We start from the raw sequence: 21825 nt of genomic DNA, 5'->3' as shown, positions 1-21825 counted from the left end.
TAGAGAGTGGGAGGGGAAAGGGGCAAAAGATCACTGCAGAGATGGAAAGAGAATCCTGGATTAGGTCTCAAGAAATGCAGGTACTATCTAGGGGCATGTCTACACAGCAGGGCAAAAGTCGAATTAAGCTATGCAATCTGAGCTACGTTAATTGAGTAGCTTAAGTCAAAATAGCTTAATTTGGCTTTTGGCACTGTTTACACAGCAGGAAGTCAAAGGAAGAACATTCCTTTGACTTCCCTTACTCCTCGTAAATCTTGAAGGTTATTGGAGTCATAGTAAGAAGTTCTCCAGCTCACCATTATTTCATAATAATGGTTTGCAGTGTAGACATGCTATTTGTTATTTTGGAATAATGTTGCTGTGTAGCTATAGCTTAGTATACTACGCCACTTCTTACTAGACCAACCTGCTTCTCTCTAAGGCTATGTCTAGACTGCAAGCCTCTTTCGAAAAAGAGCGTCTAGACTGCAAGCTGTACTTTCGAAAAAGCAAGCCACTTTTTCGAAAGAAAGCAGCGAGTGAGTCTGGATGCTCTCTTTCTAAAAAGCCCTGTTGGCATTCAAGAACGCCTTTTTTCGAAAGAGCACTTCCTCGTGAAATGAGGTTTACCGCCGTCGAAAGAAAAGCCGCGTTCTTTCGATTTAATTTCGAAAGAACGCAGCTGCAGTCTAGATGCAGGTGAAGTTTTTTCGAAAAAAGGCTACTTTTTTCAAAAAAAACCCCTGAGTCTGGACACAGCCTAAGAAAAAAATAGACCCCTTGATTCCATGAATATTTCAAAAATTGTGTTACCCTAGACTCTTAGGCACAAAACTATCTAGAAAATTATATAATTGAAACTCCAACAAACAAGTAAAACCACTGATGTGGGAAAGAAAAACCCAAACCTCTCCAACCTTCCTTCAACCTGCAGTCTAGTTACATGCTGTCTGCCTCATTACAATCTTTCATTAGCATACCATGTTCACTGGAGAGTGTAAATAGTGGAGGAGTAAGATAAACTGGTGTGTCTGTGCTGGAACAACATATCAATCTATCTGAGAGGCTGTTCACATTAGCTGGCAGTGATTCTGCTGTACATATTCATTTAAAATATATTTAATAATTGAGTCAAATTGACCAGAGAAACACAAAATCAAAAGATGGGGGAAATAAAAGGAAGGCATATCAATAAAGGGAGTACAGAAGAATCTGTCTCAATGGGAAACTTCAATAGACAATTTACCCTTGTTGAGGTCCTGATTCTGGAAACACTTAAGCTCCTGTACTTAAAATTGAGCATGTGCCTATGAGTTTGCAGGATCAGGGCCTAAAAACTGTGCCTATTAAACATTAAAATCTTGAAATAAAAAACTCTTATGATTTTTTTCCCAAACTTGATGTTCAATACTCTTTAAATAAAGTGTGTATAGTTCTCTCTCTGTACTGCACCTTTAAATTCCTAAGCAGTGGAAGGCTCTGGTTGATATTCTGAGAGTCCCATACTAAAAAAGGAGCAAACTGTTTCTCATGTCAGATTTTAACATCTCAGGGAATTGAAGCCAAATTGATTAAATGTAAAACATATCCCTGGAGATATCTGTCTTATTTACATGGCAATGTCTTGATGCTAAACAAACCACAGTGGGAAAATGTTAAATTAACTCCTGTATTAGTGTTAAATTTATGTAAATTTATGATGCTGGGAAATACAGTGGTTCCCAAGTTTGGGAATGAGTATTTCACCTTTAAACTGCTGACATCAATCCTCCCTAGGTTGAAAGTGCGTGAGGAAAGTTAGGTATCCCAAGGAAATTCCGAAGGAGTGTCAGTACTACAGGAGACTTAGCCTTGGTTTTGATGGACAGCTGTTCACCACATCACCATTGCACAACTACATCTTCATGGTCAGAGTCAGCAAATGCTCTAGCCAAATGGTTGGATATAAAGACATATATACCAGCTTATCCTGAGAGCTTGTGCCCCAGGTCAGGGTTCAGGCAAGTTAGCAGGGTATTTTCAGGGTAAAGATTGGTACTTCATTCCTTGTAAGTCACACAGGACTGCAAACTCCAACTCTCACTTTGTAACTTGGCCTAATTTTTTTGATGCTGGTCACACACAATGTTCACAAAAATCAATCCACAATTGTGGCCAAAAGTGATACAAAAATTCCTGTGCAAATATAAGATAATCTGCTTTCTAAAAGAAAGTGTCATTAATGTGAGACATGGAAAAACAAGATAGATAACAGTGAAATGCTAATGGGATGCAAATATGAGAATTAATTAAATTTGATATTCCAGAAAGTTATCATGAATTTACTTTGTTATATATTTTCATTTTTTACTTAATATGACAACTGACATGTCAGCATCTGCTAGCTTTTCCAGCAACTAATTGCAATAGTGAGCCTGCATGAGGCATTCATTGTGTTCATAGCCTTTTTTTTAAAAGTACACTTAATTTGATGGCATGAGAAAATTAATGGAATCAGGAAAAATATGCAGAGTTGACTGAACAGCTCAGGAGATTGGTAATAAGATGCAGAGCCTCACAGCCAAGTTCACCAGGTCAAATCCATCCCAGTGACTAAAAATCACTACCATCTGACAGCTATTCAATAGTCTACATGAGAGGAGATTTCGTTGCAAGTTTCCACCTTTAAATGGAGCATTGCAATTGATGCTAATTAGCACCTTTGGCAGTCTCCACAGAATTTTGATTTTGGGGAGGGTGATATTAACCCCTCTGCAGAGAACCACAGGGGTTAAGTGGTGCATAGACCTTGTGTTTGGTCCTTTGCACAAAGGAAAATTTCATCCTGGCTGTCTAGAAAACATTTGATTCCAAGGCTTCTAGTCTGGTGTGTCACACAGATATTTCATTGTTATCGTATCTACAAGACCCTCTTGTGAAGGAACGGACTCCTTCTATTGGATTTGTAGGATAGTTCATTATTACCAACTGAATGTGCTTTTATATACCACAAATAAGATAATTACTTTCTCTGTGACAAATCCATGTTTATGTACATTAGCAAAGGGCACCAGTGCAACTACTGTTGACTCACTCTTTCCTTTTTGAAGTCTCCAGGTTTAAATAGGACCATGGTGATGACTAGAGAAGAGTTTACAGAGCAAATGTCTGCAGTGATCAGACCCAGTACTAAAGAAGAATTTGGTGAGCTGTTTGACAAGATAGATGTGATCCAGGATGGTTTCATTGACTGGGACAAAGTGACCTCTTTCATGCTCTTAGATCTTAATGAGAAAGATGAACGAACAAAATCATTAGTCATCCCCCAATGGAAGAATCTCCGACTTCTTTCATCTACCCACAAAGATGTTATTCAAAATGTCACTTTTTTGAAAGGCTCCAGCTGTTACCTGACTGTAAGTAGAAATGGATTGCTGGGAATCTGGGGAGAAAACTTAAAGCTACAGAGAACTCTGCAGATTACTACAGAAGCTGTCAAACTGAAAGATTTGTGGGTGACAACGCTGGTCTCATTACCAAATGTAAACAAGGTATAAATGCTTTTTAAAAAAGTCTATTAGTATTTGTAAAATATCAGATTGAAGTTCGCTGGTTATGTGCCAGACACATACAGCATGAGGACCGATGATGAAAATTGTACCTTTGCTGGGTGGTGAATGTCAGCCAAAAGTGCTGGGTTCAAAGTCTGTAGAATCCTTCTTGACAAATAAGTAAACTTGCTCAAGCCAGCACCCAGAAAACTGGGGAACTAAATGCATCTCCCTGGATGCCCTTAACAGGCAGAACTTCCACACTTGCAAACACGTAGATTGTGCAGAAATAAGGAAATATTTATTAAGGAAAGGTGCACAGTCATAAACTTGGGAAAACATAGCAACAAAATAGACAAGTAGATAAAGAGTAAAATACTCACCCTTTCCAGTAGCTTTAGCAGTAACCTTGGGTAACTCCCTTGTCATCCAGCATACACAGTTAAACAAGGAAGTTCTACTCATCTCATTATGTCTTAGGGCATCTTCTGTGATTTTCAGAGAGCCAGACGTCCCCTCTTTAAATCCCATTCGCTTTTATAGCCCTTCCAGACTTGCCATTCTTAGATCAAAGGATTTGAAAGGGCTCCTTCTATCAGGCCTTAGATCAGTTAGAAAGAGCACCTTTCAAGAACACTAGTATTCTCTCACCATACCTACACCTTGCTAAGAGTTGAATGTGCTTCCTTGTTGCTTTCAACACTTGATATCCCAAACACTGAGAGACCATAACTGAGTCCTGATCTACACTACAAACTTACGTTGGAGTAACTACATCATTCAGAGCTATGAGATATCCGCACTCCTGAGCGTTGTCACTGACTGAACTCCTGGTATCGACAGAGCTTTGTCAATGGGAGGGCTTCTCCCTCTACAGGACAACTCTCTTGGGGAGGTGGAGTACCTATGTTAATGGGAGGTGCTCTCCTCTTGCAATAATTAGTGTCTCTACTACTGCTACCATGATGCAGCTGCACTGCTCCATGTGACAGAGTGGACTAGGCTTTGAGGCCCCCTGCTGGAGACTTTGTAGCCTTGCCACACCTTGCCCCAGAAAAGAGCAGTAGAGAAGTCCTCCAGGTTCCCTGGAGCATCTGTGTAAGAAGCAGCCAATAAGGGCCCAGCAAGCCAGTATAAAAAGAGCTTCTGGTCTACAGGCAATCAGCTCATCACTGGAGCTATGGAGCATGGGCAGTGTGGCTAGCAGGCAGAACCCCAGACAGGGTGGAGCTGCCAGGAACCAGAGAGAGAATGAGAAGCAGGGATATTCTTACCAATATGCAAAGTACATAGCTGCATAGGGCACCATGAAATTTGGGGTGTTGAACTGCCCCAAATGCTGTAGTGCCCTAGGCAGTTTCATGCTCGGTATGGGTCAGCCCTAGTTCAGTAGCTAGCCTCATCCCCCAGCTGTTCCTTCCCACAGCCTGTACTCAGAAGAGCTGTCCTGGGGGGGGGAGGGGAAACGGGGCCTGGGACAACCCTCCTGCACCACTCCAACTCCATCCCCTCTTTTCCACTCCATCTCCTGAGCAATGCGGCCTGTGAGACTAGCAAGGGGCCTGGTCCTGGCAGTGGGAATTGGGGCTGTCCTCACACTCCTCACTGGTGGCAGGAAGTGTAGCAACCTGGCCCCAGTCCACTCTGCTCCACTGGCTCCCAGGCACATTGCTCTGGGGGAAAGAGTGGAACTACCAGAGTAAATCCCTCCCCCAAGCAACATGGAGGAACAGGCTGGGGCTGAATTGCTCTGCTTCCTGCTGCTTCCAGTGAATGCAGAGGCGGGCCTGATGCTGGTTGCCTCCCTGCCTTGCTCCTGACTCCCCACATTTCCTGCCCCCATGCCCCTGGAAACTCCCCCTACTCTTCGGAGGGCTGCGTAGGGTACCAAAACTTCTAGGGATGGCCCTGACAAGAAAGATCACTGAAAAGTGCTGGGACTCCATTTTAGACAAAGCCCTGAAGGAAGGGCAAAGATGGCACAGGGAATGGCCATGGGGAAGTGGTTCAGGGAATAAGAATAGCAGTGAAACTAGAATGAATGGACACAGCAGGCAACTGGTATCCATACGGTCCCTGAGCTGGGATCCGGAGTAGAGAGTGGGCCTGGGTCACTCTATCCCATGGGGGGAAGAGATCTGGACATTGAGGTACCTCAGAGGAGGGAATGGAAGCATAGTGGCCTAGCTAGAGAGTTGTAGCAAAAGGGTGAGGACACTGAGGAAAGAGCTTTTAGAGACTGCTCTATCTCAGAGCAGGAAGAAACAAAGGGGGAGTACAGGCACATATACTTGGCCAGCGCACTTGCAAAGGAGGGAACTCATCACACGCCTGAACATTAACAACACTTTATATTAAATGAAGCCCCCTATGGTTACTTTGTCTGCAAATGATATCCCCTAATAAAGCTGAATGACATTTATGAAGTCAGGTATTAAAAGGATAGCAGCTCTAATGTTCAGATACAGGTAGGATCTTTAAGAGTTTGAAAGCCAGTCACTGGACTGGCATTCAATACATCAACGTCTACACTAGACGCTTCTTGCACAAGAAGCCATTGCGCAAGAGTTTTTGCACACAGACTTCTTGCGCAAGAGCACGTCCACACCTCAAAGCACATCACAAAAGCAATGTGCTTTTGCACAAGAGAGCATCCACACTGCATGGATGCTCTTCCACAAGAAAGCTCACAGAATGGCCATCAAAGTACCTGTGCTTTTTCCCTCTGGAGCATCCACACTTGCCTTTTTGTACAATAGCTGTATTGCAAAAAGGATTTATGCCTCATAAAAAAAACTTCAGAAAAAGCCCTCTCTTCTGCAGTTTTACTGTTGATTTCCTTGCGCAAAAGCTCATTTGAGGTGTGGACACTCCAAGGGTTTTTGCACAAAAATAGCTGTTTTTGCACAAAAACCTTGCAGTGTAGTCATAGCCTACATCTGTGTCTTGACTAGGGTTGGATGAATAATTTACACTTCTCAGGGAAATTGTCATCTTTTGTTCAGTTTCTGAATTGTCAGAACACTGTAACTTTCTCACATTTAATCTTTAGTCAAAATGATACACTAGATCATTTTTGCAAATAAACCTTGGTTCATAGTTCATTGGCTCAGTTTGTTGCAAGTATCGGATATATAAAAAAGGAGAAGTTGTTTTGCTTGGACACATGGGTTACTTGGTGGGGACAGATCACGTGCTACATTCAGCTCCTAGTGGTGCAGCATAAAGTGGAACTTGCTCAGAGAGAAAGTTATGGCTCCAGGATTCTCTGCTTTGGCCTAGGCACAGATTAGTGCAGGATATAGGAATGTTATCCTGGCTGGGAATAGCCCGAATACAGTTTTATTGAGAGGAAGTTTGGATCCTTTTGAATCTTTCCTAATACTTTTTTTCGACCTGCCCTGGCTGGAGGAGAGAAACTTTTAGCATCAGGTTTACATAATCTCACAAGTTGCAATTTTGAATTTAAAGTTCACTATTGAAATGAACATTCCTTCCAGCCAATTTGATTGCTAGAATTCAGAAAGGGAATGTAAAGGAGTTTTAAATGTAGGTTGTAAAACTCAAGAAAATAAGTGGAGATTTTTGGTTGTGACATTTTGACCAATTCATTAGAACAGATTACATATAACATGTTCTACATAAAAGGATATTTTAAATGCTTAACCTAGAAATGTTTTAACACCCCAATTCCATTCTTTTTCCTTCAGATAGCTGTTGCTTTTACAAGCAAAGAGGTCTGTTTCTATGATCTGAATTCTGAGCAAGGATTGTCTCTTCAGTACAGGCTGCATGGCCTGCTGGGAACAGTGATATGTATGGACTATTGGTATAACCCTCATGATGGAAATGAAGCTATTCTGACATTGGGGGATGTCTCTGGCCAGGCAAGTATGGTATAAATAAGAGAGTTCCCTATTTCTCAGCAGATAACTTTCAGTAGTAGCTGAATCATAGCATTGTATTATTTTTATCATTTTGTCAGGTAGTTATGGAATTTTCATCATGGATTTATCTGCATAATAATGACAGTTTAACAAAGCAGGGACTGATAAAGTCAGAAAGCAGGCCCATTCGTGGATAAAATTCTAAAGTGAACAACAATATTTTTAAAAAATTGAAGCAGCACACAATTACATTATGCGGAGTGTTACATATGAAAAGGCAGCATACAGATCATTGCAATGCTATAAAGGTGTTAATGATCACCTCCAGGAAAGACTCTCAGGGTATTTAAGCCACCGCCTGCCAGCGTAGAATCATTCCCTTTTCGTCATTTTCTACTCTTTTGTCCAGGATTGTGATTCTGACCTCCTAGCTTGAAAGATTTGAAGCTGCAGCTTTGTTATTAAGGAGTTTCTCCTGCTCTTCAGAATAAGTTGTTTTAGCTGCACCCCACTACTCACAGTCATATGCCTTATGTTGCACTAAACCGTCTTTTTTCAGCCTATGTGCGTACTCCTGCTAATTAGTTTAAGATTTGTCACCCTCTTATTTGTCACATAGCCAAACTATACACAGTTAGCTCTTTTAATCTCTCCTTATAAGTAAATCCCTGCAGCCTCATTAAAGATCGCCATAGCAATAATACTGAACCTCAAATATCTGCAGGTTATGAATTTATAATAAGATAGAGGCTTTGTGCTGTATTCAGTTTAGCTGCGTTGCTGTCAGAAGTGATGGACACCACCTTATATAAATCCCAGTACGTAGAGCCTCGGTCAGTCCTTGGCTTAGTCAACAGTGGCTTAAATCAAATCAACAGGGGAAAAAAGGCACAGTTCATAAACATAATATAAACAGGTCACAAAGCACTTCATCCTCAGGGATCCTATTTCTGTCTTCCTTCCTTGTAGTTCTAAAGGATTTTGAGTCTTTCAGAGGCAAACTAATGGTACTGTTCTGGCAGAAAGTTATCCCTTGAAGTTCCAAGTTCTTCTCCTTCCTCCTCCTGCCCTTTATACTTGGGTTTGCCCTTATTAACTAGAGCTGGTGAGGGTGTGTTACTCCATAATTGACATTTCTCCCAGATGAGCAGGCTGCATTTGCTGTCAGCAGGCAGAGAATGATCTTAACATCTCCCTGCCTGTGTTTGGTTTGGGGGTCGGTAAATCACAATCCCCCTTTTATTTTGTTAAATAAAAGTTTTCTTTCTCAGGTGCAAGCCATTGCCTTTACTGCTGCTCTGATCTCTTTGTTTGAAAGACCCGCTAGCTCTCCTGAAGGCGAGGAAGCAACAACAGTGACCATTAGTTGGCAGGAGCTGGCCTCTGGGTATCACAAATGCTGCTATACATTAAAGCATAAACTTCATTGGAAAGAATGGGTCAAACAAGGTAGGAATCTGAACAGCAATGAAAGCTTAAAAAAATCCCATGCTGTGTGCCATAATTATGTTCATTAGTAAAAGCCCATGGACTGCTTGCGTTTAGAAGCCATTGCTAATTGCATGTCTAGGGAATCTAACCTGGAAACTGGTACTGTATCTATAGTAATGAGTACCAGTAATGATGGGAGAATTATTTTTCCCTTGAAGGCTTTCTGCTGTACACAGTTCATCTTTGCACCTGAACTCTCATGATGAGTAGAGGGCAGCAGTTATGGTTGCTAGTATCTGTGAAATTTCAGCCTGGTTCTCTTCATAATATTTATTCTTTTTTATGTCCAGAGATGTATGATGGTGCACATGGGCCTTGTGGTGCCCCTTGGAAAGGAGCCTGAAGCCCTACCTCAGTAGTTATCTCTGGACAGGCCCCCACAAAACAGGAAACAGCCTGGAGTACAGGGGGGATTAATTTCTGGGCAGGGTCACAAGCAGCTCAGAGAGGCTTTATCAGCTAATTTGCTAATTAGTTACAGCTGAGGCCATTTTGGCTAAGCACCTTAAAAGACAGGAGAGAATGGGGGAGGTGGAGAAAGGACCAAAAGTCAGGGCAGGGAGGTCTCTGGGAAACAGAAGTTGCTGTGTATGGTTTATGCATTGTGCATATTTTGAATTTACTTTGAAAGCTACACGTATGGTATGGTTAAATACTTTTGCCATGGTGTGATCTTGGCCCCACTGAAATCTGTATCAATGCTCCTGTTGACTTTAGTGGAGCCAGCATATCATGTTTGTTGTCAGTTGGGGTTGAACTAGAACACCCCAACTTATGGAGCATGATTTGTGCTTGAGTCTGTTATGACAGACTGGCTGTGATCATTCTACATTGGCATGATCTTGCACAAATACTCTTTAATGCAAGAGTTCTTGCGTTAAAGTATTTGCGCAAGAGAGCGTCTACACTGGCATGTGCCTTTGTGCAAGAGATGTACTTTTGCGTAAGAGCATCGGTGCCAGTGTAGATGCTCTCTTGTGCAAGAAAGCTCTGATGGCCATTTTAGCCATCAGGCTTTCTTGCGCAAGAAATTCATGTTACCTGTCTACACTGGCCTCTTGCACAAGAATAGTTATGCAAGAGGGCTTATTCCTGAGTGGGAACATCATAGTTCTTGTGCTAGAATCACTGATTTGACACATTAGAATATCAGTGTTCTTGCGCAAGAACTTCCTGCCAGTGTAGACAGGCAGCATGTTTTTGTGCAAAAGCGGCCGCTTTGGCAAAAGATCATGCCAATGTAGACACAGCCACAGTGGGCTAAGCCAGAGCCCTGCCACTACAACCTGGCTGAAAGGGGGCAATTGCAGATAGCTGAGCAAACCCATAGCTTGAGGGTCTAATGGGAAACAGCCTCATTACACAGAGGGCTAGATAAGGCATCCAGAGAGGTAAGTAGAAGGGGAGGAGTCAGAGAGTTGGCTTAATGTGTGCCTCAGCCAGTTGGAGAGTTGCTGGAGCAAAGCTCTGTAAATAGAAGATGGTAGGGAAATTAATATGGATGATAAAGGGCAAAGCTGATTGCATAAGAGAAGGTCTCCAGTTGACTTGTGGCTGAAAAAGGGGTCCCCGGGTGAGGAGCCTGAGTGAGGACTCTGCCATACCATGAATTTCTTCGTTTAAAATTCAGCCTTAGCCTTTCCCAGCCTGGTGCTGGGAGTAGGATATTAGGCATCCTCTGGACAAGAAGGGTATCATCAAATAAATAGTACAAGAGCAGCAGGTACTGCAACAACATTAGTGGTTCTAAGAACTGCTGCTTTAGAGGTTCACTGCCGTGCCCTAATGGGGCTCTGGAAGATTACTTGGTCAAAGACCCTGAGGGCGAAAGTTTGGGCTGAATGGGGCTATTTTCTGTGACTCACTGGTACAATTCTGGTGAGTTCCGTTTCTCCTGAGTTCCTGCCACAGCTTAGTGCCTGAAGGATGGATTGGCCCTCTCAAAACCCACCCAATTGGAGACCGACTGGATCCCCCTGCAGTAAAGCAACAAGATGGACATTCTGACAACGAATGCAGAAATCTAGGTTCCTAGCATAAGACTGGTCCCATGGAAGAAGTAGCTTGGATAACAGTATACTATATCCCAGCCAGCTGGCTTAACAGGCCCCTCTCAGGACTGACACCAATCCCGCAAGAAGAGGCCAAGCATGTGGTAATCTGAAGAATTGCTGTTGTCAGGCACAATATTCATGGGTGCTTGGAATCTTAAATGAGAAACTCCCAAGGAGTCAGTGGCTATGGTTTCTCTAAGGCAGTGGTTCTCAAACTTTTTGGTACATGGCCCACCCTGCTCAACACAGATCTTTCTGAGAACCACCAGCCAACCACCCATGATGACAAAATGGGTGCATGAGGGTTGGTGGTGCAGGTTTTGGTTGGGAGGTAAGGTGCAGAAGGAGCCTGAGCATGGGTAGGTCTGGAAGTGAGGTTGGGTGCAGGAGTGGGCTGAGGAGTGGGCTGAGGAGGTCTAGGATGGAGGGAGGGTGTGCAGAAGTAGGGCTGGGAGTGAGGGGTGTATGTGAGAGGGATGGAGGGATGGGGTCTGGGCATGAGGGGGATGGTGGATGGGGGTGCTTACCTGGCTCTGTGCCTCCCACTGCTCCCTGGCAGCACCCCTTACTGCTCTCATTGGCTGTGATTCCAGCCAATGGGAGCAGCGTCGAAAGCCTCCAGATAAACGTTTTCCTGCACTGCCCTTTCCTGCAGCCAGGGGGAGGGGCAGCATGTGGAGCCAGTTCCTTATCCCAGAAGCCAGATCTGGCCTATGAGGTTCACCCTGTCCTGCAGTGGCAAGCTAGTGCTCCTGCCTTGTGGGCTGGGGGAGGAGTACAGGGTTGGAGTGCCAGCACAGGATCCCCAAGCTTGCACAGCTCTCTTGCAAGATGGTCTACAGACCACACTTTGAGAACCACTGCTCTAAGGAATCAGACTATGGGGAGAAGGCCCAGTTGACTCAGTAATTTCTGTGTGTGTGTGTAATCAAAGCAAATTACCTGGGATTTCCTCTGGGAGACAAACACCATTATCAACTCCTAGAAATAAAAATCAGGCCCAAAATCCTTGCAAATATACCTGTTCACTTCAGCTTGTGAGATTTTGGTTACATGGATTCCTTGCCCCTTTCAGTAGCTCAAACGGTGGAGAGTTTGCATTCATACACATCAGGGCCTCTGGGCACTTGTGTTTGCTTCTGAGCAGCTATATGGACCAGACTATTCAAACCCAGGGAAGTGCCTGGGGGCTGCAGCTGTAGGTATGCCTGTTCAGGAGCTGGAAGGATGGAGGGAATGGGTGGCTCCACTATATCTTTTCCCCAGGTACTCTCCCATGAATCAGTCCTAATTTCGCTGTGAGTAATAAAGCACAGTCCTAGGTCTGGCTCTGGTACCTACCCTAAGAAAATGCTGCATTTTTATCATGTCAAATCAGCTTGGTCACTTCATGTTAACAGGAAAACTTTTTCATAGTGTCTTTACAAATATAGTAGCCCAGACACTGTTTACTCCTAGATGATCCTTTTCACTGCTGGGACTAGTAAGTGCACAGCCTGTGCTATGTGTTCTACTACAGCTCAGCGCTGTTAGGAACATGTTCTCTCCTGCAGAGCTTTCCCTTTGCTTCCCGTGTGTGTTTTGCACTCTGGGGTGAGGAGCGGTTGCACTCTCTGCCTGGGGCAGGTACACTGCTTACTCCAAGCACCCCAGGTTGGACATCACCCTAACGGAGCAGGGATCAGGCAGAGCTCTTGGCCATCACTCCTACAACTAATCACATGGAGTGGGCTGGAGCTAGGGGGAGAGCAGGCTGTGCAGTGTGCGCACTCCCTCTGTAGGGGAGACAATTAGGAACTGTGTTGCCCCAGGCTCAATGCCTTGCTGAACAGCCCTGTGCGGTGTGGCTCTGTGAGGATTCCTACTCAGGCCTGCCTGTACCTAACTGCCACAACTGGGCCCACAGGGAGATTGAGTGCTTTTGTTTTTAACTGTACATGAATAATGAAAGAAATGTGAAATGTGCTTGTATACCCATCTAAGTAACCTAAATCAGGCACTTAGGTCTGCTTTTATTGAGGTGGGATGCATGAAGCATGAAGGATATATCAGTGGGGTATTATAATGAATACCCATTCAGAGTGCTGCACAAATTCAGCATTTAGTACAAAGGCAGTGAAGTAAAACAACATTCTGATCAAGTTCCAAATGGATCCCATTAAACTCACTTTATTGCATTCTGAGCTGTAATATCTCATTTTTTTACTCTGGATAAGTAAGCAGTCATGCAGTTTGAGACTTAGAACACCTAGAGGTGTCTAATGGGACTTTTTGCACTATCCACATGCAGAAATGCATCATGCTATGGCACAGATCCTAATGCTCCATCAAGGCAATCTATTTATCCAAAAGGATCTATGACATGGATTTCCTGAGGTGCTCAGTTGGGCTAGAGGTGGGGAGACTTGAGCAGATGTGATAACTGCCCAACTAGTAGTGCCAAAAAGAGCTTTCCAAAAGATTCTCTCAAACCAGCTCAAGCTCCTTATGACTAGCCCATGTCATCTCTCTAATGCAACCCCCAGCACAAGTAAAGAGCTCCACTGCCCTGTCCCACTGAGTGTTAAATCCATTTTCAGTATGACTTGTGATGGCACCTGTCGAAGCAAAAACACGCTCCTCTCTGTTTAGGCAGCTAACAAACAGATAGCTTTATTGATCAGTAAATCAAAGTGAGCCAAACGTGGTCCCAGCAGAGCCGGGCCCAGTAAGGCTGGCTAATACAATCAATCCTAGTTTATATCCTTAACCAAACAAACCTGACGTCAGGGCAAGAAATCAAAGCGAACTTCAAAGAGGAATTACTATCAGCAGAGAAAGAAACAGGTTGAAAGGGAGTTTGAGCTTCAGCTCAAAATAGTTCATTAACACATTCCAACAGCGCATCCCTTTGGCCTCTCCCCACCTCAGTGAAGGCCAGTTCACTCCCTCATGCAGACACAAGAAACTGAAATGGCTTTTGTTATACAGAATGGCTTCTAGCTAAATATGAAATGGTTTATACACACCTGAATGATATCTCCAGGTAACTCTTGGGTTACTCTTCCTCATCTCACTTCCTTTTCTGTGCGGAACTATTACATAGTGTTGTCGTGTACTGCATTGAACTCAACGTACATCAGACCTAAATCTTGAGGTGCCCGAACTCCAACAATTCCCTTTGAATAGCTTGCAAAAGCACTTCAGGATTTTTCTGAATCAGATGTATTACATCAATGCAATTAGTAACTCTAGTGTTTACATTTCCATCTCCTGGCCTACTACTTCTTAGGTCTCTTGGTAATAAACTTGTATTTCCCTTTTTCTGTTTTCAGGCTGATGCGCTTGGTCTTGTGCTCACTGACAAACTCCAAATAATTGCTCCTCTTTCTTGTTGCAATCCCTGAGGACATACAAACCACCATCAGAAAGGCTCTTTGGAACACCTATTCAAAGCTTTTCATACAGGCAGTCCCCGACTTACGCGGATCCGACTTACGTCGGATCTGCACTTACGAACGGAGCTTTCTCGCCCCGGAAGTCGGGGCGAGAAAGCCCCGTTCGTAAGCTGCTCCGGTGCCCCTGGTCTGCTGGAGACCGTCTCCAGCAGACCAGGGGCACCGGGCGGGTTCCCGCGCTTCTGAGGCTTTGCCAGAGCAAAGCCTCAGAAGCGCGGGAACCGCTGCTGCTGCCCCTTGAGACCCGGTGCCTGTGGTCTGCTGGGGACGGTCCCCAGCAGACCACAGGCACCCTGACTGAAGCCGCAGCCGCGGGGGGGTCCCGCGCCTCTGAGGCTTTGCCAGAGCAAAGCCTCAGAGGCGCGGGGAACCGCCGCTGCTGCCGCTTTGACTGAAGCGGCAGCAGCGGCGGTTCCCCGCGCCTCTGAGGCTTTGCTCTGGCAAAGCCTCAAAGGCGCGGGACCCCCCCCCCCGCGGCTGCGGCTTCAGTCAGGGTGCCTGTGGTCTGCTGGGGACCGTCCCCAGCAGACCACAGGCACCCAGACTGAAGCCGCAGCCGTGGCGGGGTCCCTCGCCTCTGAGGCTTTGCCAGAGCAAAGCCTCAGAGGCGCTGCACCCCGCTGCCGCTGCGGCTCTGCTCCCCGTGTCCCTGGTCTGCTGGGGGGGGGGCGCAGCTAGTGTGCTCCCCCCCCCCAGCAGACCAGGCTTTTGTTTTGGACTCTGGGGCAGAGCAGCTGGGGCGCTGCCGATTGGTCCTGCAGTGCCCCTGGGCACTACTGGACCAACCCGGCAGCACCCCAGCTGCTCTGCCCCAGGCGTCCCCAAGTCAGCTTCTGCTGAAACTGACCAGCGCTGACTACAGGAAGCCCGAGGCAGAGTTGCTCTGCCCCGGGCTTCCTGGAATCAGCTGCTGATCAGTTTCAGCAGCAGCTGAGTTGGGGACGCCTGGGGTTCTTAAGTTGATTCTGTATGTAAGTCAGAACTGGCGGTCAGTTTCAGCAGTGTCTGAATCTGGACACCAGTTCCGACTTACATACAGATTCAACTTAAGAACAAACCTACAGTCCCTATCTTGTACGTAACCCGGGGACTGCCTGTATTTGATATGTTCAACCCATCTTTAAGGTTGCATCTCAGACTCTTTTTGGAGCGGTTCCTGGAACTGCTTTCATTTTACTGAGACCCCTTCCATGTTTTGATGTTCAAAACAGAATAATTATTTTAGTCTTGCTAATTAGGACTATTGAAGTTAATAGACTCCCGTTGACTTAGAGAGCTTTGGATCAAGCCCATACTACGGTTTATGAGGAACATTCACTCTTGTGCAGAGGACTAGCTCAAGGTCAGTGCACCATGAATCCCTATTTTGAGGATTTATGTGGTGTGTGTAGTCTTTGCCCTTGGTTTTACTTAGGGATAAATTTTACTCTGGTTGGTTGGTTACTATACAAGTACTTTCCCCTGGATTCTGAATTATCCATATAATTTTATCCAAGCATCAGAATTATTCATGTCTACTTTTTCTTTTCCAAGAAAAACAAATCACCTAAGCCCTTCCTACAGAACCGCTCATGGAGCACTGCAATAGAAGTAAATCCATCTTTGCAGAAAAGTTTTTTCTTTCTTCTCAGATTGAATATGTATAATTTTGAATGGAGAGTATCACAGATGTGGTATTAAATAACCTTGAAATACTAATCAGGGGGAGGTAGCTGGAGGAGGAAATTATGCATACTTAATGGGCTTTAAATAAGTTGTCCAAGTGGTTCATATACAGAAGGAGAGATGATAGACTAAAAGAAACCTACAAGAAATGCAATATTGATAGTTTCTAGTCATACTTGAGTTACCACAAGGGAAGAAGACATTAAGGGGAGTATGATGGGGTGGAGGAGAAGCAGAGGGAATAAATACAAGCTCAACATTTCCAAATGATGTTGGATCTTTGAGATCTAGAATGTATTAAAGTTGAAGGGAAAATAACAGAGGAAACAATATGGCTAGTAAAAGTAGATCGAACCTGAGACCCTGATTAAATACTTTATAGATAGTCAGTGTCACTTACTTTTTCTATACTGCACTGCTCTTCTGGAAAAAACTATGCAAATTGCGAACCACAATTTGCATAGATTTTTCCACTTCTTTTTTCAGAAGAGGCTTTTCCAACATTTGGCCCGTCTACACTGGGCCAAATGTCAGAAAAAAACCCTTTTTCAGAACATCCTGTCGTAAAATGAGGTTTACAGGGATGCCAAAAAAGTGTGTCTGCTCTTCCAAAAAACATTTTCGAAGAGCAAATGTGTTCCCTGGATGCAGAAAAACTCTGCAGTATAGACATAGCCTTAGATGTCCTTTACTCTTTGTCCTTTGTCTGCTGAGGCTAAGGTTACAGATTTGGGGAGGGAATGGTTTGGTAAACTCACAGTACAGGGAAATGGTTCATTCAATGTATTGGAATTACAGATAAAAGGCAAATACAGTAGACTTCCAATAATCCGGAACCTATGGGACCTAGGTGGTGCCGGATTATCAGATATGCCGGACTATCAGGAGGTACTATAAGATGGTTATATATATACTGTATACATTATATACTGTATATAAAGTGTTCTTAACCCTTTTTATTGTACATACTGTATACAGTATACTGTAATGTTTTAGTTTTTTATACCCTTTTTTACCCTTTTTGCTCAGTTCAGCTGCTGCCGCTGTTACCTTGTGACTCATTTTTTGCCGAAGCTCACTCACTAGGCTCTTGCCATTTTGATGCCGGACTATCAGGAGTGCCGGACTATTGGATGCCGGACTAGTGGAGTTTTACTGTATAAATAGTATTTGTGTTTCTTTTTTTAAAGATGGAATTAGATCAACTTACATGAAGACTTCAAAGAAAGAAAAAGTGTTCTTGTCTGTCATTCATGGGAATGGGCTCTAATTCACTGAGAAGGATGCAAACAGTATAGCAAAATGATATTTTTTCCTAAATAGCAGAATAATTTTGTGGCAAGACAAGCTGTGTTACTATGGAACAGAAGGTGTTATCATAGAGAGAGGAAAACAGAATGTAAGGTCCCCATTCTATAGTCCTAGCACAGACAAACCCTCATTGAAGTCAGTGGAATTGTTGACAGCACACTTGGGCATGAGGTGGTAGATTTTTTCAAAAGTACAAGTTTTAGGCCCCTAGGACTTTCAGTGTGATAAAGGTGCCCAACTGCCATTCGCGCCTTGGAAAACCAATCTCTTCTATAGTCTCAAAAACGTGCTAAAGAAGGAAAGGTGAAAGATGTTACTTGCTTTCTTGATGGGAAGGAATATTTTGGATTTGTTGAGCTTCCTGAACAAAATATAAAGAAATGTACTCAGAGTATTTAAACTGTGGTGGTAGTACAATGGTGAGAAGGGGCATGGCTGAATGGCAGAAATGTTAGGTAATATTTTAGTGGGAAGGATAGTAGATCCAGGAAAGGGTGGACAGGCTCTTCCCCGCTTCACAAACAGGGGAGCAAAATGGGAAGAATCCAGCATAATGTGAGTCATGGGAGCTGGATGAAAGGGAAAGCTGCTCCAGGGATGGCTTCATCCCATCACAAAGCCCCTTTGCGGCTGTAACATAATATTGTGTGGCCACAGAGCATGGGGGTAGGAGTTGGGAAATGCTTGCTCAGCATACTCAGTGATTCTTACCCTAAAAAAAAATCCATCTGAACAAGCCCTAATTCACTCTTCCTGGCTTTTGCAGCATATACATGAACTGTAGTTGCCTTGGAGAGCAGGACAGCCAATCACAGTATGGCTTGTTGCCGTTGCTGAAAGGATGAAACAGAGAGACTCAGACCACAAAGGAATCTTCATACAATGTGAAATCCACAAGGTCCTGAGTGGCAGTTCCAAAGCATCTTTGACTCTTCTTAAATTTGCTGGTCCCATGGGATCATGCACTTGGCTGTTATTGAACCATGGACAGCCACGTGACACTGTTTGCAAAGATGAACACAAAGGGATTCCCTAGCCAAAAGTGCATCAATGAGAATAGAAAACAGAGGTAGCACTGGGTCCAATGTTTATCTGTTTTAATTTGTGATACTGCCACTATTATGGGGCTGTATTCTCCATGTGCAATGGCTTACTGATCTAATTAGGTCTAATACTAGATCCCTAATTTTTCTGATAATATCGGAGAGAAATATTAGGGTTTTCCATGTTTGTGAATAGGAAAAATTGTTCATCATGCTTGTTGTAAGAACACTTTGGAGTTAGAACTTGGTATAAAATAAATCAGTAGAGGTATGCTAATTTACAGTAACTAAGGATCTAGACCTAGAAAATATTTTATAGAGCACTTTCCAAAGACAAAGCTACTCATTTCAAAACATTTGGAAATAAAATGACGTTCTTTTCAGTGCAGATTCAGATATTTTTGGCAATATTTTGGTTGTCTGATGTTAAGAAGCTTTTTCTATCTCACTTTACCACGCCTCCCCTTTTCTCCTTCTACATGCAGATGAGCATTTTATTTTTGCCACATACTATGATATTATTGAAATTCCTTTAACCTTGCTTTTTTAGTCAGATATTCTTGAGGGAGCTTGACTTACAATACAGTTTAGTCAGACATGAGTTTGTCTTTGTAACAAACTGTGCAAATCACATGCTCCTGAAACGTACATCTTGTTCTCACAAAAGTCACTTATAAACTCCAAGTCCTAGGGCAACATTCTGAGTTTCAGATTTCCAATTAGTCTTTCCTGATGGACTGCAGAGCAAGAATTGTAATTCATTTGAATTTAGAGTGGAAATATAACAAAGTAATTTCCCCAATAGTTGCCTTTTTTGATCACACAATAATTATGCTGTAGTGTTACCATGGGTTTGTGTAGGAATAATTATTGTATAAAGTAGACTTTAGATTTCAGTACTGCTTACTGAATGAAGATTAAGTCTCAGAGGAGTAATCTGTATCTGCAAAAACAGTGAGGAGTTCTGTGGTACCTTAAAGGCTAAGAGTGTGTCTATACTGTACCCTTACCTCGAAATAAGCTACATAATTTGCACTATGCAAATTGCATAGCTTATTTTGAGGTAATTTTGCAATAATTTATTTCAAAATTTGGCACTGTCTACACAGTACCAAATGTCAAAATAAAGCACTATTCTGACAAATCCCTTAACCCTTATGGAACGAGAGTTACAGGGACGTAGGAATAGCATGCCTACTATTTTGAAATAGTGGGCACGTTTAAAGACATGGAATAGCTATTTTGGGATATTTCCGGTATCTCGAAATAGCACCACTGTCTAGACATAGCCTAACAAATTTATTTGAGCATAAATTTTCATGGGTAAAGACCACTTTATGTCCAAATAAATCCCTTAGTCTTAATGGGTGTGTCTAGTCTACAGGAATTTTTTGAAAAAAGTAGCCTTTTTCCGAAAAATCTTTATCTGCATCTAGACTGCTCCCACAATCTGTCGACAGTAAATCGAAAGAACGTGGCAGTTTTTTCGACCACGGAAAACCTTGTTTTACAAGAAAGAATGCTATTTTTTGAAAGTGCTCTTTTGAAAAAAGGCGCTATGAAATGCAAGCTGTGCTTTTTCAAAAGAGAGCATCCAGACTGCCTGGGTGCTCTCTTTCAAAAAAGTGGCTTGCTTTTTCGAAAGTACTGGTTGTAGTCTAGATGCTCTTTTTTGAAAGTGTCTTTTGAAAATGCCTCTTTTGAAAGAGGCTTGCAGTCTAGACATAGCCTAAGGTGCCAACAGGACTCCTCCTTATTTTTGAATGAGGAATAACTAACCTAGTAACATGGGACCATATTATGTCACCAGTTTTATATATAAGCTCCCCGTGGAGCTCAGGGATCAGAACCCAATGGAAAAGCGCTGTAGTTCACCAGGGATTGTTGCATGGAGAGTTAGCTGTTTACCAGTATATAGTGTTCTGCATGGTTCATTAAATCTCTATACCAAAAATATCAATCAGACTTCATTGTATCAGCAAGTCAGGGTGATTTATTTTCACCTCATTTCCGTTAGAGTCTATCTGTCCATTTACAAAGTATCAAACACCCACTAATATCACTGAACTTCAAGAAGCCACTGAGTACCTTGCAATTAGACCCACACTGTATATTGTTTGTCATTGTCATCTATGGACTCATCCCTGAAATGTGCTGAAAACTCTGGCTGCAATCCAGCAAAACACTTACATGTGTGAGTAATCCTGGATCAGGGCCAGCATGCTCAGCATGTTGCAGGATTGAGCCATGCAGGCCTGATCCAAATTTCTTTGAAGTCAAGGTCAGTTTCATCGCTGACCTCAAAAGTTGTTTTTTAGTTAGACTTAGATTTTATATATCTTGTTCTTTATAAAACGAGCTCTGATTGGATTATATTAAAATAAATCAATTCAAAGGCTCTCTCTTTCTTCTTTCATCAATTAGTTGCATACAGTTCCTCTTTAGATGCCTTTATTTCCAGTACAACCAATAATGTTAACACATTGGTGCTGGCTTGGAGAGAAAAAATAAAACCTCATCTTAAAACTACATCCTTCGACATCGCCCAGGGAATTAATGCTTTTGATTTCCACTCTCGACTCAACTTAATTGGTATGTTTTAAAAAACTTGCTAATTTATATTGTAAAGTATAAGGGGGCAAGAAAAGGTTTAGGACCGTATGTGTTCATGTATAGGCATTTTATTCCTTTGTCTGCATATTGCCTGCAAAAGTGAATGACTGTGTCCTAGTGTTTTATATTTATCTCAGGATGTTTTATATTTCTGGCTTATGAAGAGGAAGACATGTCAGTTGGGGGAAGGATGTAAGAGAAATTTCTACTAAAAAGTGCAAGTTTAGGGAAGTTCTGAGTAACTGCAGATGGGATCACAATGGAAGCTGTTATGCATTATTAATTATTGTCGTCACTACTACTCTCACATAGTCACTTGAAACATAAACACACACACTCCCATTTATCAAAGCCATTATCACCATGTGTTTCAGAGAGATGGCAGCTTCTTTATTATTAACTGAAATAAAATCCCCTTTCAAGAGCACTTTTGGTTTTAATCTATTTTGTTTTGTGATTGTGAACAGCTACTGCTGGCATCAATCACCGAGTTTGCCTCTGGAACCCCTACGTCACATCGAAACCTGCTGGAGTTCTTCAAGGCCATTCAGCCAGTGTAATAACTGTTCAGTTCATTATGGAACGAAAACAGCTTTTCAGCTTCTCGAAGGATAAGGTAAATGTAGAAACTGCCTCTAGGGCCCAATCCCGCAGTCCCTGTACTAGCAAACAGAATTGGATCTGCAGGGCCAGATTTTCACGAGTTCCACACACACAAGGGGAGCGTTTTTAGAGATGTACCTGCAGGGGGAGTCAAAGATGGAACCTCTGGAGCTTAGTGAAGGAGCTTCTATAGCAGGGGTAGGCAATAA

At 43.1% G+C, this 21825-nt stretch overlaps 1 protein-coding gene across 2 annotated transcripts in view; it reads left to right on the top strand.

Moving 5' to 3' along the window:
* Positions 1–21825, top strand: part of WDR49 (WD repeat domain 49) — a 90799-nt gene that overhangs the window by 23010 nt on the left and 45964 nt on the right. For both annotated transcript variants that reach the window (XM_075937883.1, XM_075937882.1), the window contains exons 3-7: positions 3072–3512; positions 7223–7399; positions 8671–8848; positions 20825–20992; positions 21481–21629. In XM_075937883.1, the coding sequence (XP_075793998.1) occupies positions 3072–3512; positions 7223–7399; positions 8671–8848; positions 20825–20992; positions 21481–21629 (1113 nt within the window). The remainder of the gene's footprint in view (positions 1–3071; positions 3513–7222; positions 7400–8670; positions 8849–20824; positions 20993–21480; positions 21630–21825) is intronic.

This window comes from Pelodiscus sinensis, chromosome 10, assembly GCF_049634645.1.
Source record: "Pelodiscus sinensis isolate JC-2024 chromosome 10, ASM4963464v1, whole genome shotgun sequence".
NCBI classification, from domain to species: Eukaryota; Metazoa; Chordata; order Testudines; family Trionychidae; genus Pelodiscus; species Pelodiscus sinensis.
The sequence above is the reverse complement of the archived record's forward strand: the minus strand, read 5'-3'. Positions and strand labels throughout refer to the sequence as shown.